This window comes from Musca domestica, unplaced genomic scaffold (assembly GCF_030504385.1).
Source record: "Musca domestica strain aabys unplaced genomic scaffold, Musca_domestica.polishedcontigs.V.1.1 9, whole genome shotgun sequence".
Lineage (NCBI taxonomy): Eukaryota > Metazoa > Arthropoda > Insecta > Diptera > Muscidae > Musca > Musca domestica.
In genome coordinates this window covers 15,646,899-15,666,702 of record NW_026712435.1, presented here as the reverse complement: position 1 = coordinate 15,666,702, position 19,804 = coordinate 15,646,899, and the positions used below count along the sequence as shown (strand labels likewise).

The 19,804-nt window shown below is 36.6% G+C and overlaps 1 protein-coding gene across 1 annotated transcript; it reads left to right on the top strand.

Annotated features, from left to right (window-relative positions):
- The first annotated feature begins 412 nt into the window (after positions 1 to 412).
- On the top strand, positions 413 to 10,899 carry LOC101898726 (protein yellow). Its single transcript, XM_005185944.3, has 3 exons — positions 413 to 463; positions 4,555 to 5,350; positions 10,539 to 10,899. The coding sequence occupies exons 1-3, from the start codon at positions 413 to 415 to the stop codon at positions 10,832 to 10,834; spliced, it is 1,143 nt and encodes a 380-aa protein (XP_005186001.2). The 3' UTR covers positions 10,835 to 10,899.
- Positions 10,900 to 19,804: the final 8,905 nt, after the last annotated feature.

Sequence of the window (19,804 nt, the reverse complement as noted above, 5' to 3'; positions counted from 1 at the left end):
AAACCAATTGACACAGAAATGTGCATAAGAAGAGAGTTAAGGACTGGAAAGAATTCTAGCATTTTGGATTACCATTGGATTATATTTAGCTGTAAAATGGACCACAACAACTAACAGCATGACGGAGTGCTTAAATATTGGACAAATCTCCCTGGTCAGGTCAGTGCTCCGTAACATAATTTCAAAAGCGAAATATTCGAAAATCGATCTGGTTATAAGGGGCTTGTAACATATTGTAGTGTTGTAGGGTATCACATGGTCGGCCCCGCACGACTATAGCTTACTTACTTTGCTTACTTGTTGTTATTCAAAACGTTGACGCTTTGTGGGGGAGGTACCAGAAGTAATGGTCCGATCTCTACCGTTTTTTAAACAGATCCTGTGTTGATAGAAATATTTGGATGTGACATGGATGTGTAAATGGAATTGGGTGCTAATTTCGTGTTTAATGAGCTTAATGGATGTTCACAATTTTTACCCTTTGTGGGGGAGGCACTTGATGGAGTGGACCGATATTATCCATTTTTTGCACCTGACCTAGAACTGAAGCAAATATTATGATTTGCAAAGTTGGAGCAAAATCGGAGCATTATCGTTTCTCTTTCTGTGCAAAAAATATATTTTTTTAAATTTCGACATTTGTGGGGGAGGAACCAGAAGGCGTGGACCGATATATTTCATTTTAACACCAGACCTTGGGTTAATATAAATATTGGGATGTGTGAAATTTGGAGGCAATAGGACTCTTACATCACATTTTATGAGAGTTGTAATTATTTAAAATTTTGACCCTTTGTGGGGGAGGTACTGGATGGAGTGGACCGATGTTGTCCATTTTCGCACCAGACCTAGCACTGATGTAATTATTTGCAGATATAAATATTGGGATGTGTGAAATTTGGAGGCAATAGGACTCTTACATCACATTTTATGAGAGTTGTAATTATTTAAAATTTTGACCCTTTGTGGGGGAGGTACTGGATGGAGTGGACCGATATTGTCCATTTTCGCACCAGACCTAGCACTGATGTAATTATTAGGATTTGCAAAGATGGAGCAAAATCGGATTATCGTTTCTCTTTCTGTGCAAAAAATATATTTTTTGAAAATCTCGACCATTTGTGGGGGAGGTACCAGAAGGAGTGGACCGATATTGCTCATCTCCGAGCTCGATCTAAGTTTGACAAAAATATTACGATGTCCCAGGTTTGGACCAAATCGGATACTCCCTTCGAGAGTTATCGTGCGCACCAGCCAGCCAGAGAGGCAGACAGACGGACGGACGGACGGACGGACATAGCTAGATCGACTCTAAATGTTCTGAAACGGATTTGGTCCAAAGAGACCTAGGGTCTAAAACCGTTATTTCGACTAGGCACGTTTTGGCCGTATCAAATGAAATATACCCTCTGTAGCCATATGGCTGAGGGTATAAAAACTTCCGGAAACTACTACTTAAATGAAAACAGTTATATATAGATTATACGAAGGCGTGGACCTGCATACGAATTTTTTTGTCATAGGCTGTAGTACCAATTACCAATAAAAATACGAAATTTGAAATAATTTCGGCAAATACTGTCGCTAAAATCATGAAAATACCGAATATCTGGAGGTACCGTTATATGGGGGCTATACGAAAATGTGGACCGACATGGCCCATTTACGAACTTAACCTGCCTACCGGTAAACTATGCAGGTATTTTAGCCTTCAATCCCAATTCGTTCGAAGGACAGCGTGAATATAGACAGACAGACATACATCGCTAGGTCGTCTTAGAATTTTACGCTGATCGAGAATATATATATATATATATATATATATATATATATATATATATATATATATATATATATATACTTTGTAGGGTATATTATAAATATTTCGAGGTTATTGGGTGAAGGACTATGAGATATGGAGATTATTTTAAAAGACGTACTTTGACTGTTCTAAACGAACTGAAAGCTACTAAATTTGGTATTGGATATTGGGATAAAACTGGAATTCTGAAATTTGGGTTCCATATCAAATTTTGAGAAGAAAGAGAGATAGACCCATAGTTACTTTTGAGGGTCTTCAAGAATCACTTTCTGAGTCGATGTATGCATATCAGTCCGTCTATCCATGTGTTTTTAAGAACAAAGTGCATGTCACATTTTATTAGCCGATTGAGATGAATTTTCCAAACAATATTTGTTTGGCCCAAGGACGAACTTTATTGAAATTGCTGAAAATCGGTACAAATTTAGATATTGCTCCTTTATTTATATATTTATCCAATTTTGAGTTAATTTAACCGATTTCGAGTTAATTGTGCACCAAATGGCCAACATAAGTCCAAATGACCTGAATTTTGCCACATCCGACCGAATTCAGTCTAGAAGGAAGTACATTCAGTTTGATGAAAATCGGTTTCAGGACATTTGGAGTCGATCTAGCGATGTCTGTCCGTCCGTCTGTATGTCTGCCTGGCTGGTGTGCACGGTAACTCTCGAAGGGAGTATCCGATTTGATCCAAAGTTGGTACATCGTAATATTATGGTCAAATAGATCGAGTTCGGAGATGGTCCATTCCTTTCAAAGAAAATTATTTATTGCACAGAAAGAGAAACGATAATCCGATTTTGCCACAACTTTGCAAATCCTAATATTTGCATCAGTGCTAGGTCAGGTGCGAATATTGGCAATATCGGTCTACTGCATCAAAATCTCCCCCACAAAGGGTCAAAATTTTGAATAATTACAACTCTTAAAAATGTTATGTAAGAGTCAGATTGTCTCAAAATTCGAATATCCCAATAATTTTATTAACCCAAGATCTGGTTTAAAAATGGAATGTATCGGTCCACTCCTTCTGGTACCTTCTCCACAAAAGGACGAAATTTTCAAAAAAATATTTTTTTGCAGAGAAAGAGGAAATCCGATTTTGCTCCAACTTTGTCAATCCTAATATTTGCGTCAGTGCTAGGTCAGGTGCGAAAATGGACAATATCAGTCCACTCCATCAATTACCTCCCCCACAAAAGGTCGAAATTGTGAATCTCCATTGAGCTCATAAAACGCGAAATTAATTATCGATTCCATTTAGACTTGGCACATCTGAATATTTCTATCAACACTGAATCTGTTATAAAAACGGTAGAGATCAAACCATTTCCTCTGGTATCTTCCCCACAAAGGGTCAAAGTTTTGAATAACCCAAACGTTTATAAAATCCGAAATTATCATCAGATTCTCTTTATATTTCACACATGCTATTATTTCCACTAACAAAAGATCTGTTGTGTGGATGGGATATATCGGTCCACTCCTTCTGGTATCTCCCCCACAAAGGCTGAAAATTTGAAATATCCATGAAGCTCATAAAAAGCAAAACTGACATCCGATTCCATTCAAGACTTGGTATATCTAAATATTTCCATCAACACAAGATATGTTATAAAGATGGTTGAGATCGGGCCATTTCTTTTGCTACCTGCCTATAGGGTTCAAGATTATGAAAAACAAAACGATCAAATAAAGCGAAATAAGCATTCAACACTCTTCAAATTTCACACATACAAACATTTTTGCTAATGCACAACAGATATGTGCAGATGATATATATCTGTGAACCCCTTCTGGTACCTCTGTGAACCCCTTTTGGTACTTTTCGTACGCTTATAGTGCGAATATCCTTTGGTGCATTCATCATACACTCATTTCAAATTTAAGAGTTCTTACCTTTAGTACCTTTTAGCACTTCTCGTATCGTTCTAGTCTGAATTTCCATTACTTTACCCTTTTAAAAATATAGATTTACCCTAAAACACCCGTTTTAGTAATTTCTTAAAATTTTTAGTTCGGCAAAAATCTAAATTGCAGATTTCTATAGTAACCCGTTAGCTATACCTATTTTTTGAGAAAATATATATTTACAGCTGATTTGGTTGGTAATTGGACTAAAACCTTTAAAATATCGAAAACCAGGAGGTGACTGATTTCATACATCCGTCTGATTTGGTTGACAATTTAGATCGTTATAGAGCGCTATAGCTAATTGCGGACCCATATAGATCATCAACCCAATCATCTTTTTTACCAGACCTAATTTATTTATCCAATTGAAGGCGTAGGTTCAACATTCCGTGACTCTGAAATTTACAGCAAAAACAACAACAACAACATTTCTCCGACAAAACCTTGAAAAAATAAAATTCTCTTTGCGTTGGTAATTTTTTCATGATCATCACAGAATAAGCCGGTAATTGAATTTGGAGCATGAGACACGTTTTTAAAACAATTTACAGAAAATGTTGCATCTGAGATTACTAGTTCCGCATTAAAAGTATATAATCATGTGTGAGTCTGTAATTGAAAATTAGTTTGGAAATTTAGCTGACAAAGCCAGCATTAATTTCATAGTTTTTTTTTTGTTGTGTCGAGAGTGCAAAAAGTCCAAAAGTGTTGTGACAAACAAAATGAAAACCAACAACCGATCTTTGATCGGCATACAGTTGTTTGTGACAACTTTATGGGCGTTATCAAATTACACTTGGGAGATTTCTGCACAGGGCACCAAATATGGCTTGTGGACGCCGGACAAGGCCTGCGAAGACTCATCAAGTGTGGTGCAATGGACCGGTGGTCAATTTGAGTTTCCATGTGCCTCAACAAAATCCCTGTTCAAAAGTTCCGGAAAGTATATTTCGAAAAATGTCATTGCCACGCGGGCACAAATAATACGTGACACGATCTACTTGGCTTTGCCACGTTATCGCAAGGGGGTACCATCTACCTTGGTCAAGACTAATATCCAACCTGGCACATGTTCGGCCACATTCACGCCATTCCCCTGCTGGGATATGCAGGAAGAGGGGAACTGCAAAGCTTTACAGTCAGTTGTGGATTTGGTTGTGGATCAAAATGAAGTTATTTGGGTGTTGGATACGGGTATTGTGAATACTTTGGAGGTACCGGTACGCAAATGCCCACCCAAGGTATTGGCCTTATCGGCCAAATCGGGAAAAGTGTTAAAAACTATTGATTTGGATGGTCTGACCTCGCCTAATTCCCGTCTCCAGTACCTGGCCGTTGATTACGCTCCGGATGGTGGATGTTTTGTTTATGTCAGCGATGCAGCCAATCGTGCCATTATTGTCTTCAACATTCAGGCAGATCGTGGTTTCCGCATTGTTTTGCCCAAAGCTGTAACTGCCGGCTGCAGATCACGCGATGTTTTGTACATAGCGCTGATACGTCAAGATTGTGGCACAACAGAATTGTATTTCACGTATTTGAGTACGAATCGTTTGTTTTCGTTGAAATCGGAATATTTGAGAAGCGGTGTGGCAGATGGGCGTATTATAGGTAAGTTCTGATAATTACGTTCACAATCGATCAAGATTTATACCATATAACTCAACTTCTAAATTTGGTTAGAATGGAGTTTTTTTAAATCAGTTCTATATATAAAAAAAAGTATTTAAAATTTCAAAATTTCAAAAATTTACTCTTATACAGGGTGAGATAAAAAACTGCAACAAAGTCAAAATACATCATTTTTACTTTTTATACGATACACCACAAGGTGGTCGGGTATTACGTCTTTGTGCATTTGTTTGTAACAGGCAAAAGGAAACCAAATAGACCCATACTTTATTTTAATGATCTGCATTGAATCACATTCTGGGTCGATTTATGCATGTCCGTCCGTCTGTCCGTCCATCTGTCTGTCTGTACGTCTGGCTATGTAAATTTGTAAACAAAGTACAGTTCACATTTATTGTCCTATCCAGATGAAATGTTGCACAAATCATTTGTTTGGCCCAAGGACGAACCCTATTGAAATTGGGGATAAACGGTAAAAAATTAGATATAGCTCCCATATATATTGTTCATACGATTTGCCTTTTATTGTGCACCAATCGTGTAATATCAGCCCGAATGGTATGGAATTTTCCACACTGAAACAAAAATAAAAAATAAGTGTGCCAAATTTGATCGAAATCGGTTCAGATATAGCTATAGCTCCCATATATATTGTTATTTTTGTCCTCCGCAGCCGTAATATGCACTCTGTAACAACAATATTTGGGGAAATATATCAAATGCAGCTCAGAAATACATTTGCTAAATTTTATCGAGATCGGTTCAGATTTGGATATAGCTCCCATATATAACTTCGTCCGATTTACTTTTATTGTGCACCAAACGTCTAATATTTGCCCAAATGGAATGGAATTTGGCACTTACGACCGAATTGAGTCTAGAAGCTAGTATGTTAAATTTGGTGAAGATATGTTCAGATATAGCTATAGCTCCCATTCATCCGATTTGTTATATTTGTTACCCACAGCCGTAATATGTGCTCTCCGTAACAATGATATTCAGGAAAAGATATCAAATACAGCTCAGAAATATCTTTGCCACATTTTTTCGAGATCGGCTCAGATTTGAATATAGCTCCCATATAAATTTTTATCCGATTTCAAATTAATTGTGCACCAAATGGGCAATACAAGTCCGTGTATTATAATCATAGCGTGTATGATTTAATTAAACTTTTAATTGTTATGTGGAGCTCTACTAAATTAGCAAAATGGTGTAGGGTATCATAAAGTCGGCCCCGCCCGACTTTAAGATTTTCATTATTGTTTTTTTTAAATTTCATTGAATGAAAGCAAAAAATGTCGGAAATAGCATCAAATTTTAGAATAAGTTTAGATTTGTTCGAAATGGTCACCTTTGGTACGAATTAATTCAAACGGCCATTGCAACCGTCACACGCTGCCCGAATGTTGCTCTGCGGTAGTTTGGCCCATTCCCGGAAGCGAAGCGCTTGCTTGAGGTGATCGACACTTTGGTATTTTTTAGTGCCAACCTTGGCTTCCAAAATACTCCAGACACAATAGTCCAACGGATTGGTATCCGGAGATTTTGGTGGCCATTGTGCGCTGGAAATGAAGCGAGGAACCTCATTTTGTAATAATTCTTGGGTGGCGCGTGCTGAGTGCAATGGTGCTGAGTCCTGTTGGAATGTCCAAGGTCTGCGGCCAAAATGTTTGCGTGCCCAAGGCTTTAATACACCCTCCAGAATATTTTTGCGATAATATTCGGCATTTATTCTGACGCCACGGTCGATTAATATGAACGGGGAGCGACCATCGGCTGTTATGGCTGCCCACACCATCACCACGGCAGGCGCTCAAGTTCAGGTGGCCAACCGAAGGTGCACATTTTCAGCTGACCTCTTTGGCAAGTACACACAATCATTTTGTCTGTTACAAACTGCAGGACAACGAATGTTTTCTCATCGGAGAAAACCAAATTTGGTAGTTCACCACTTTCGGCCAAGCGAAGCTCTTTTGTGTCTGTTTTCTTTCTGTTGCGGTGTAAGTTCTTGAACTTTGTGGAATTTCAATGGCTTTACCCCGAGCTCATTTTTCAATATTTGCCGAATGAAATATTGCGATAGGTTTAGCTCACGAGCCATTTTACGGCCACTGCGATTAGAGTTTCGATCAAGTAGCTTCTTTACTTTTCGAACCATTTCTGCTGATGTTGCTGTTTTGTTCCATTCACTTCCTTGACGTCGGGCTACGAGAGATGGTACGAGACAAGAGATGGCTCTAACGATAGCCACTTGTAGTTTTCCAGCCAAATATAAAGAAATCACCCTATCACGCTTGAATTCCATGACGAATAACTTTTTTTCTAGAAAACTCTCACCAAAATGCTTTTGTACGCTTGTAAACAATATAATGAGCTGTCACTGGAATAATTTTAACAGCTGTCGGACGAGTGGCAAATGACAGCAGTCTGAAGTTGTTTGCAGTTTTTTCATCCCACCCGGTATACGTAAACGTTTAGGTATAGCCACCATATAACTTTGCCTCCCTAAATTCAATATTTTGATGATTTTAGCGACATTGTTCATCGGAATTGTTTCAAATTTCGTCGAAAGTCTACTACAAACTGTGACATCAAATTGTCTGTGCAGGTCCAGGTTTTCATATAGACCCCATACAAGACTATCTCCCTATATTTGGTATTTTGCTTATTTCAGTGACATAATTCACCGGAATCGTTGCCAATTTCGTATTTGAAATTCCTAATGGGTATTACAATCTAAAACGGATAATTCTCTATGCAGGTCTAGGTCTTCGTATATCCCCTGAATATCGTTATCTCCCTATATTCGGTAAATTGATGATTTTAGCTACTTTATTCACCGGAATTGTTTCAAAGTTCGTATTTGAATATTGTAATGGCCTATGACAAAAATTGTCTATGCTGGTCCACGTCTTCGTATAGAATCCGATACAATGGTAACTTCCTATATTCGGTATTTTTGAGATTTTAATAATTTTTTTTATTCCCAAATGCGTTCCAAATTGTGGAGGGAATTAAAAGTCCTGCCCGGCCAAACTTACTGCTTTTTTACTAGTATAGTATAAAAACTTCAATTTGGAGATTTGGTGCATGTATTACATTTATTAAAAGGTTTTGGATCATTGTCATGCCATGGTAACTTCAAATGTGAGGCATTTCAAAGACGACCAATTTGGAAAAGTTTAAGTTTTTACATAGATGTGGGTATAAAACGTTTTACATAAAACAAGTAAAATCGGCGTGCTGAAACTTAATTGATGTCATAAGCTTAATATTTCCCCGTGATATATTTTTGCAAGATAATTTTCTAGCCATTATAAACCCAAAATATAAGGATGTTCAAAATACTAATAACAGCTTAATTCAATTAAACAAACATTTACATTTTTTATTATATATGGACATACAATAGTTGCATATCTTTTCTTTTGTCGTACATAAGTAGGCTCTATGGGATAATTACTAAAATGACTTAACTTTGCAAAAACAATTTACTTTTTTTAAATTCTTTTTATGTTTGAAAAATTTAATTTTCCATATCTATTGATGAAAGGAAACTTAAATTGTTTTCTGAATTGCCAAGTAATACGCAAGGTATTATTCATGTGAACATGTTGTTTATACATACACGTGAACATATGTAACTGGGCTAGTATGACCGCTCAACTTCCATACAACTTCCAACAGACGGCGGGCGGACTCAACATTCGCTACAAATTGATGAACTTTTCATAACAACAATTTACGAAATAATTGAAAAATTTACCGCTGAAGTAGGTCAACATATTGATGGTTCTTTGAATGAATGAATGTGGCCATGTCTCTGTGTGGCCATGTCTGTGTGTGAGTGTTTGTTCTTATTCTTGTAAAGTTGTTGAAGCTATCAAAATTGGTCATCACAACACACTGAATTATAGTTGCACTTGTTGTGTTATTGCGTTCCATATTCATTTTTATACCCTCCACCATAGTATGGAGGGTATATTAAGTTTGTCATTCCGCTTGTAACACCTCGAAATATAGATTTTAGACCCCACAAAGTATATATATTTTTGATCGGTATAAAATTCTGTGTCAATTTAACATTGTCCGTCCGCCTGTCCTGTAGTAGATTGATAAAAAATGTACTCAAAAGTGTATTATCTATGCAGGACTTTTGGTATTGAAAATGGGCCATATAGGTCCACGTCTTCGTATAGCCTCCATATAACGGTACCCCCGATATACGGTATTTGGATGATTTTAGCGACATTATTTACCGGAATTGTTTCAAATTTGGTATTCGAAGTTCGTAATGGATACTACAGCCTGTGACAGAGAATTGTCCGTGCAGGCCCACTTCTTCGTATAGCCCCCATATAACGGTACCCCCGATATACGGTATTTGGATGATTTTAGCGACATTATTTACCGGAATTGTTTCAAATTTGGCATTTGAAGTTAAAAATGGATACTACATCCTGTGACAGAAAACTGTTCGTGCAGGTCCATGTCTTCATATAGCCCTCATATAACGGTACCTCCCGATATTCGGTATTTTGATGATTTTAGCGACATTATTTACCGGAATTGTTTCAAATTTGGTATTCGAAGTTCGTAATGGATACTACAGCCTGTGACAGAAAATTGTCCGTGCATGTCCACGTCTTCGTATAGCCCGCATATAACGGTACCCCCGATATACGGTATTTGGATGATTTTAGCGACATTATTTACCGGAATTGTTTCAAATTTGGCATTTGAAGTTCAAAATGGATACTACAGCCTGTGACAGAAAATTGTCCGTGCAGGTCCATGTCTTCATATAGCCCTTATATAACGGTACCAGAAAATTTTCTGTGCTGGCTTATGACAAAAGTTGCGTATGCAAGTCCACGTCGTCGTATAGACCCTAATATATGGCTACATTCTTTTTTTTTAAAGATTTTAAAAGGAATTTTAATAGATTTTAATTTTTTGAAAATTGCCAAATTTTTACCAAATGGTGGAGGGTATTCAAAGTTCGGCCCGGCCGAACTTACTGCTTTTTTACTTGTTTTCTTTGTTCAGTCACATTGCAACTATCTTATGTATGCGGCTGGTTTATTTACCTTATGAACCCTATTTTAGCCACCCACTAACACACTCTCTCTCTCTCTCTTTGTGCGTTTCTTTTCATTTACAGACTTGGGTAAGAAACCATCGCGTATGGTTATAATTGGCACCGATAATGGCTCGGCCATATTTTTCCGCAACGAGGGCGACTCCGAAGTTTTCCGCTGGGATACAAACTCAACATTCACGGAAGCCAACTTCAAACCTGTCTATCGTAGTCCCACCTGTCAGTTGGCCACACATGCGGTGCCTGACTACAAACGCAACACAATGCGTGTTCTGCAAAGTAATTTTCCAGATTTTATGCAAAATCGTGTGGGCTGTGGGGCCATCCAACAGTTGTCGATGATGCAAGGGTGTTGGTAGTTGGAATGAAAAGAAGGACACAAAAAAAACAACAACAAAGAGTGCCAAAGACATTGTGCAACGAATATATGTATTTTTGATATGTTTCAGGGCGGAGAATGGGAAAGTCGGAGTAAATATTCTTTAGTGGGTGGGAGAAGTAAATTTAATTTTCAACCAAGAAATTCTTATTAAAAATTTAAGTAAATTATTTAATTTTAAAATATTTAAAACTATTAACACTACAACATCACAAATTTACACTAACAATGGAACACAAGACAGTATATAATACAATTGTATCCTTTACATGAGACACAACATGCCACAATGACACTAAATGCATTGCAACACACATACTCACATACGTAAATACTCATAACCCAGCTAAATTTTTTTCCGAATTTGGAAAATAACTCTGCACAAGTTTCCGATTCTGATGTCGAATTCGCAACGAACTCGGAACAAAATTGTGTGAGATTGCCTAAGATTCTGAAGGTCTTTTCGGAAAAATATATAGAATTTTGTGACAAATTCGATTAGAACTCGCAATAGAAAATAAGGAAATTCCGTTACGTTTTTGTACGTTTAATATGAAATTGGTAAAATGTTCGGGTGTTTGATCTGAAATTCGGAAAAAAACCGGAATTTGTTCTATAGTTTTCTCCGAAAATCGGAGAAATATAGGATGTTTAATACGAAATTCGGAAAACTTTTAAATGTTTGATAACCGAATATTTTAGAAAGTTTTATCCAAAAATCGGGAAAATTTGTCTAATTTTTTCAAAATTCGGACTGAAGTTATTGAAAAAATTAATTATTGATGTTCGTTGCTATGGTACCTCTCATAGTTCCAAATACCGCATCTAAATAATAAAAATAATTTATGCGATCAAATAGTTTTAAACATAAGCACATACACTTTTAAGGAGCCTAATTTACAGTACACGTGTTCCGTTGAAACTGAAACTGATCATAAAAAAAAAATTAAACAAAACAAAAGAAACGAGTATGTGCAGATTATTCGGAAACTTTTCATGAAAAACGGTGGAAAACCTCTACAAAAAATTGGATATCTGAGTCCTCGGAAAGATATGTTAGCTGGGAACACTTACACCACACATCCATGTATACACGCATACACACCAACATTCATACAAACATACTTACACACTTCTATATCCTGTATAAGGTAGAGTCAATTATTTCCCACAAATGGTGTTATAAGTAATGGAAAATTTCATAATTATGTCTATTTTTAATATAGTTATCGTTTATTAGATGGGGTCGATGGGTTTAAGGTATTTATTTTATAATTATTTTTTTTTTTATTTTGTTTTATATTTAAGTTGAAACGAGTTTTAATAAAATGTCGTTAGTAAAAAAAATCAAAATTGTTGTTCCTTTGCATTTTGGGAGGGCGAAGACTTTATGCAATCGATTTTCCACAATATAAGGAAATAAAAGAATTGCTTACAGACGAATTGATTGGATAATTTAGGTAATGAGGAACTTTTATATGAGGGCTACATCAAGAAGTGATCCTATATATACTGACAATTTTTTGAAGTGGTTTTTAATACAAACTCAAAATTCTTCGAAATCAATTGGATATTAAGGTAAAAATTTTAAAGTAATTATCATTGATATTTTCTCTTTTAAAGGATCTATAAGGATACGTGAATTCGTCCAATTTTAATACCAACAAGTAAACCAGTAAGAGAAATACAAAAGCTACGGATATAGCTTCCGTAACAAAAGAATTTATTTTAAGTAGATCATACCACCTATCAACATTTGGCTTCAGAGCATTTATAGTTTGGTTTCAGAGGGAACTAATATGTGGGAGGCATATCCTGAAATATCAAATTCTTCAAAAAATAAAATTCTTAAAAAATTCTGTTAAAATTTTTAAAATACCAAATATAGCCGTTATATTGGGGTTTATACGACGTGCACCTATATAGGCATTGTTTGTCATAAGCCATTACCATATTCAAATTTGAAACATGAAATAAACGGCGAATAATGTAGCTAAAATCATAAAAATATCGTATATAGGGAGGAATCGTTATATCGGAGCTGTGCGAAGACCTGCACTTGCATAGACAATTTTCTGTCACAGGCTGTAGCATCCATTACGAACTTCAAATACCACATCTCAAATAATTTCGTTGGGTATTGTACCTAAAATCGTCAAAATACCGAATATAGGGAGGTACTGATATATGGGGGCTATAAAAAGACGTGGACCTGCACAAACAATTTTCTGTCACAGACTGTAGTTCCCATTACGAACTCTAAATACGTAATTTGAAACAATTCCGGTGAATAATGACACTAAAATCATCAACATACCAAATTTTGGGAGGTACTGTTATATGGGGCCTATACGAAGACCTGGACCAGCATAGACAATTTTCTGTCATAGACTGTAGTTCCCATAACGAACTCCAAATACGTAATTTGAAACAATTCTGGTCAAGAATGACGCTAAAATCATCAAAATACCGAATGTTGGGAGGTACCCTTATATGGGGGGCTATAAGAAGACGTGGACCTGCACAAACAATTTTCTGTCTAAGGGTGTAGTATCCATTTCAAACTTCAAATACCAAATATGAAACAATTCCGCAGAATAATGCCGCTAAAATCAAAATCAAAATACCGAATATCGGGAGGTACTGTTATATGGGGGCTATATGAAAACGTGGACCTACATGGCCCATTTACGAACTTAACCTGCCTACTGGAAAAATAAACATGAGTGCTAAATTTAAGCCATCTATCTCAATTCATTCGAAAGATAGTGTGATTACAACAGACAGACAGACGGACAGACAGAAAGACGGACATCGCTAAATCGACTTAGAATTTTACGCTGATCAAGAATATATATAATTTGTTGGGTCTGTCATGAGTATTTCGAGGAGTTACAAACGGAATGACAAAGTTAATATACCCTCCATAGTATGGTGGAGGGTATAATGTATACTGGTGCCGAGTTCCACAAAATAGAAACGTACGTCCCGAAATTCACTCCATTTGGGCTAATATTAGTCATTATTTGCACAATAAACCGGAAATCGGATTAAGGATATTTTTGAGCTATATCCAAATCTTAGCCGATCTCGATCAAATTTGGCAAAGGTTTTTCCCAGCTCTGATCTGGTCCAAATATCATTGTTGTCGATTGGATATTACGAATTTGAGGGGCTTAAATACCAAATCGGATGAAACATATATATGGGAGCTATGGGTATATCTGAACCGATTTTCTTGAAATTTGATGTTCCTGCTCTAGACTAAATTCGGTCTTTCTCTCCTCTCTCTCTCTCTCTCTACATATTTCCCCAGGTGACACCAGGTCAAGAGGTCATTGAGGCCATGCCGTGGGGTCATTGACCTTTTCTCTCTCTCTCTCTCTCTCTCTTTCACTGTCCCTCCTTCTTTGTGTCCCTCTTTCTCTCTCTACATCTTTCCCCAGGTGAACTCAGGTCAAGAGGTCATTGACCCCATGTTAAGGGTCATTGACCGTTTCTCTCTCTCCCCCTCTTCCCATGGGATACTCTTTCCCTAGCCCTGCAATAGAGGTAGACTCATTTGCTAAATCGAATATAGCAACCATTTTCCAACGAACTCAACCTTGTCAGTTTTCAAATAAAAATTCCTTTCTTGTCTAAAATATTTACGTATGACTAGTGGTATACTTTGCAAAAATAATAAATTATATACTATTTTCGACGCTATATAATATTTCATGAAGGCGAATTTTATTTATTTTTTTTGGGCTCAAACCTACAAATATTAAGATTTTATGCCCTTCAACTAAAGGAAACTTAACTCAATCTTTATACTTGCAGCAAAGTAATACTTTGAGGTAAAATTTAACCATTCCTTACGTTACTTATGAGGCAAATATTTTAGTTTCTTTGCAGCGCAATCTGCGCTACCCCCATTGAAATTGGACAAACATAGCTGTATGGTGTATCAAGTACATCAAATCGTCGGAAAATATATGTGGGAGCTATATCAAAGTCTGAACTGATTTCAATATAATTTGGCAATTCTAATGCTATATCAGGAGTTCCAAGTGGAATTAAAAAAATGTATATAACCTATGTTACTTTCAGGCTATGCTTTGGTATATTTAAAAAATTTCTGGAAAATCTGTTTAGCGGTTTTTGAGTCCATAAATTACAAACAAGCAGACATACAAACATTTTCTTCTCTTATAGATAAAAAAGAAGAAGATTCTTCCTTGATTGAGTGTATAAAAAGTAAGAAAAAAATAGTTAAGTTCGACCGGGCCGAACTTTTTGTACACTCCACCGTTTGAAAGGAACTTGAAAAGTTAAAAAAAAACAGTAAGGAAAGCTCAAAGGTCTGGCGGGGCCGACTATATGATACCCTACACCACTATGCATATATAGTAGAGCTCTCGCAAAAGAAATGTTTATATTGGGCTTTTCTGAGCTCTATGAGATATCTAGTACAAAATATGATTATGGTAGAGTGCATATTCCGAAAGTTAGAGATTTAAACACCAAATCGGATGAAACATATATATGGAGCTAGAGCTATATCTGAACCGATTTTCACAAAGTTTTAAATATTAACTTCTAGAATGAATTCGCTCGGAAGTTCAACTTTTCACTCACTTTGCGCTGAAATTAGCTATTCTGTGCTAACAAGAAACCTAAAATCGGATGAAGATACATATGGTAGCTATATCTAAATTTGGACCGATTTTCATCCATTTCAATAGAGTTCGTCCTTGAGCTAAACAATGTTATTTAGAAATGTTATTTAGAAAATTTCATCTCAATCGAATAATAAATGCGACCTGCATTTTGTTTACAAAAATACATGGCGGACGGACAAGCATAAATCGACTCAAAATGCGATTCTATGCTGATCACCAAAAGGAACTATGGGTCTACCTCATTTCCTTCTCCATGTTACAAACAAATGCACAAAGACATAATACCCTTGCCACTATGTGGCGTGGAGTATAAAAATCCGTTGAAAAATACAGCTAAAATGAAATATATGTTGGCTATACGAAGACGTGGTCCTGCCTAAGTTACCAATTTTTGTCATAGGCTGTAGTACCGATTCCGAACTTTAAATACGAAATTTGAAACAAAAACGGTGAATAATGTCGCTAAAATCATTATAATACTGAATATCGGGAGATATCGTTATATGGGGGATATACGATATCGTAGCCCTGTATAGATAATTCCTTTCGGTGCTCACAAAGAACTACTTTCAGACAATTCCATGGTTAAATCATTAAAATACCGAATATTGGGGGTTTCATTATGTGAACCGATATAGCCCATCTTTGAACTTGACCCGCCTACAGACAAAAGACTGAACTGTGCAAAATTTTAGCTTCCTATCTCAATTGGGTTTGACTCTATAGTGATTACAACAGACTGACGGACAGGGCAAAATCGTCTTAAAAGTTTAGGCTGATCAAGAATATATATACTTTCGTATAACTTCCACCATAGTATGGATGGTATATTAAATTCTATTTGAAACACCTCGAAATATACATTTTAGACCCCATAAATACAATGTAATCGCACGATGGCATGAGATTACCTTGGTAATTATATCATGGGGAAAACGAACCCAAATAACAACAGTGTCTGCTTTTAGATAGTATTCATAGGTATAGATAAAGGTAATTACAACAACATCCATATGTTCTGTCTGGTTCTGCTTTCGTAGAATATAGAAAATTCCTTTCAAAGTAATTTGCAAATCTACCTTTTGATTCTGCTACCAGCTTAAAGTAATCTTCTGATTAAATGTATTTTGATGGAAAAGAAAACATCCTTAAAACACCTACACATGCATACACCTTACACATACATCTTAAAGTTCATTTTTATTGTTTTGCCAAAAGAAGGCTGTATCTTTTCTTTATTTTAAACATTTGCCATATTCATTGTATTTAAGATATGTAAATGTGAGACCATAGTTTTAGAAACGATTTTTATTTAACTGCTAGTGATGTCAAATAATTTCGTAAACTATGATTTCCGTACAAAAGTTCAGCAGTGATGTTCGCCAAAGCCGGCTCTAGAATGAATGAAATGCTTGCATGAATAAGAAAGATAAACTCTTTACAGATTTAGCATTTCCACATGTTTACATAAAACATTTACAGTCAAACCATAACATACTGCCAAACAACATTAGCAGCAGTTCGAATGTTAATAGATTCGACTGTTAGTTGTACTGTAGACAGAGCGCATGTCTGTTCTCAGTTGCCCCACTCTGTTATTAACACACATCGATATTTTTTTTATATTTTGAGGGGGAATTTTGTGGGTTGCGATTAACTTTGGGAGAAATATTAAGTTCGCCTAACATGTAATGGAAATCTGTATAGAATTGCAATTCTGGAGATTTTGGGAATATATTTTATGCTCTCTGGAAGGGGGGTTATACAAGTACATTTCATTCTTTGTTCGTTAGTTTCATGCCTGCATATTTTTATACCCTCCACCATAGTATGGAGGGTATATTAAGTTTGTCATATAATGCATATAGACCTCAAAAGTATATATATTCTTGATCAGCATAGAATTTCATGTCGATTTAGCAATGCAATAACTCTGGCAATCACTCTAGCTTCCGAACGGAATTATGCGGGTCTGCAGGGCTTTTGGTGTTGAAAATAGGCCATATTCGTCCACGTTTTGGCATAGGCCCCATATAACTGCACTTCAAGATATTCGGTATTTTTATGATTTAAGCGACATTATCTGCCAGAGTTATTTCAAATTTCGTATTGGAAGTTCGTAAGTGGTTTTACAGCCTGTGATAGAAAATTGGTAAATTCATACAGGTCCACGTCTTCGTTTAGCCTCCATATAACGATATCTATATTTGCTTTTTTGATGATTCTAGTGAGATTATTCATCGGAATTGTATGAAATTTCCTATTTGAAGTTCTTAATGGATACTACAGGCGTTTGCAGATCCAATGCCCTTCGAACACCTTTAGCCTTATGGCTAGAGAGGTTATATATCATTTGATACGGTCAAAATATGCCTAATCGAAATAACCGTTTTAGACCCTAGGTCTGTCTCTTTGGTCCAAATCCCTTTCAGGAAATTTGGAGTCGATCTAGCAATGTCCGTCCGTCTGTCTGTCAGCGTTTAGCACATTCCCAACTCTAAGCAGACTCTCAGGCAGTTCAATGGCCTTATGCAGTTCCCACCAACTTGACCCGACGGCCACCTGATTACCCCACATTTCGTGTAGTGCAGAGTCGAGACAACAGCCACAGGACTAGTCACACACCTGACCACTGCAGAATCGGCAGCCATCGAAAGCACGGAGCCGAACCCTACATTTGAACAACCCCTGAGCCGACAGTATTCGAACACCGACGAGTCGGCGGTTATATCTCGATTACCGTCAAGTCGACTACTATCGAACCGACAACAATCATCAGATTGCCAATGAGACGAACCATATCCAATCCAGCCATTACAATATTCAAATGCGAAACTTAAAAAAAATCGGTGAATAATATAGATAAAATCATCGAAATACCGAATATAAGGAGGTACCGTTATATGGGGGCTATACGAAGGTGTTGGCCGGCACGAACAATTTTCTGTCATAGGCTGTAGTATCCATTACGAACTTCAAATACTAAATTTGAAAGAATTCCGCTGAATAAGATAGGGGTAAATTAAACGTTACTTGTCAGCATTCTCGGCAACTGTCAAAATCGGTCCAGCCATTGTTGTGATATAAGCATTCTAACTAACATCCCCTTCCTTTGTATATACACATTGTATATATTTCGCTATATATATCCGATATATTTACTATCGTCATCTACGTAACGGTCAGAATTTACCTGTTCGTCTATTTGTGATTTCGCCGGGATTGAAAATATTCGCAGTTTAATGGAAAACCTGACTTTTATTTAACACAAATGTTGTGGCCTATTTCACCCACTAAATATTACCCGATGATCATCAAAATTGGAAGGCTTCAGCCCAGCCCAGAGCTCTAGCACCATGCTAACTTTCGCTTCGATTGGTCTATAATTGTGAACTGTAGAGCAACTGCAAAATCAGGAATTTTGGTCCATTTCAACTAAATATTATGCGATCATCTCCAAAAGAAATAGGGTTCTATTCTGACCTTAACCCCATCTACATTTTAAATTTCGTGAAAATCGGGCCATAATTGCGACCTGTAGAGTGATTACAAATTAACATGGACAGACGGACAGACGGACGGACGGACATACATAGCTAGATCGACTCAGCTCGGCGAGCTAGGAAGATCCATATATACTTTCCTATAAGGGAAATCAATATTTCGTGGTGTTACATAATTTTTGGCCCAATCAAACTTATAATACCCCCAACACAAAGTGTTGTAGGGTATAAAAAACAAGTTAAAAAGCAGTAATTTCAAAAAATAAAGTCCTTAAACAATTCTGTTAAAATTTTAAAAATACCGAATATAGCCGTTATGTTGGGGTCTATAGGACCTAGGCCTGGGGCCTACATAGGCCTGGTTTGACATAAGCCATTACCATATTCAAATTTGAAACTTGAAATAAACGGTGAATAATGTAGTTAAAATCATCAAAATATCGTACATAGGGAAGTACCGTTATATCGGAGCTGTGCGAAGACCTGGACCAGCATAGACAATTTTCTGTCACAAGCTATAGCATCCATTACGAACGTCAAATACGACATCTCAAAAAATTTCGGTTGGTATTGTACCTACCGAATATAAGGAGGTACTGATATATGGGGCCAATACGAAGACCAGTACCTGCATAGACAATTTTCTGTCACAGACTGTAGTTTCCATTACGAACTCTAAATACGTAATTTAAAACAATTCCGTTAAATAATGACGCTAAAATCATCAAAATACCGAATATCGGGTGGTACCGTTATATGGGGGGTATACGAAGACGTAAACCT

Bases quoted from the DNA above. Each gene is read 5' to 3' on its own strand.
- LOC101898726 (XM_005185944.3), top strand. From the start codon at position 413: ATGTGTAAATGGAATTGGGTGCTAATTTCGTGTTTAATGAGCTTAATG. The intron at 464-4,554 runs GTTCACAATTTT...ATTTCTGCACAG, and splicing joins GTTTAATGAGCTTAATGGAT to GGCACCAAATATGGCTTGTG. The intron at 5,351-10,538 runs GTAAGTTCTGAT...TTTCATTTACAG, and splicing joins GGCAGATGGGCGTATTATAG to ACTTGGGTAAGAAACCATCG.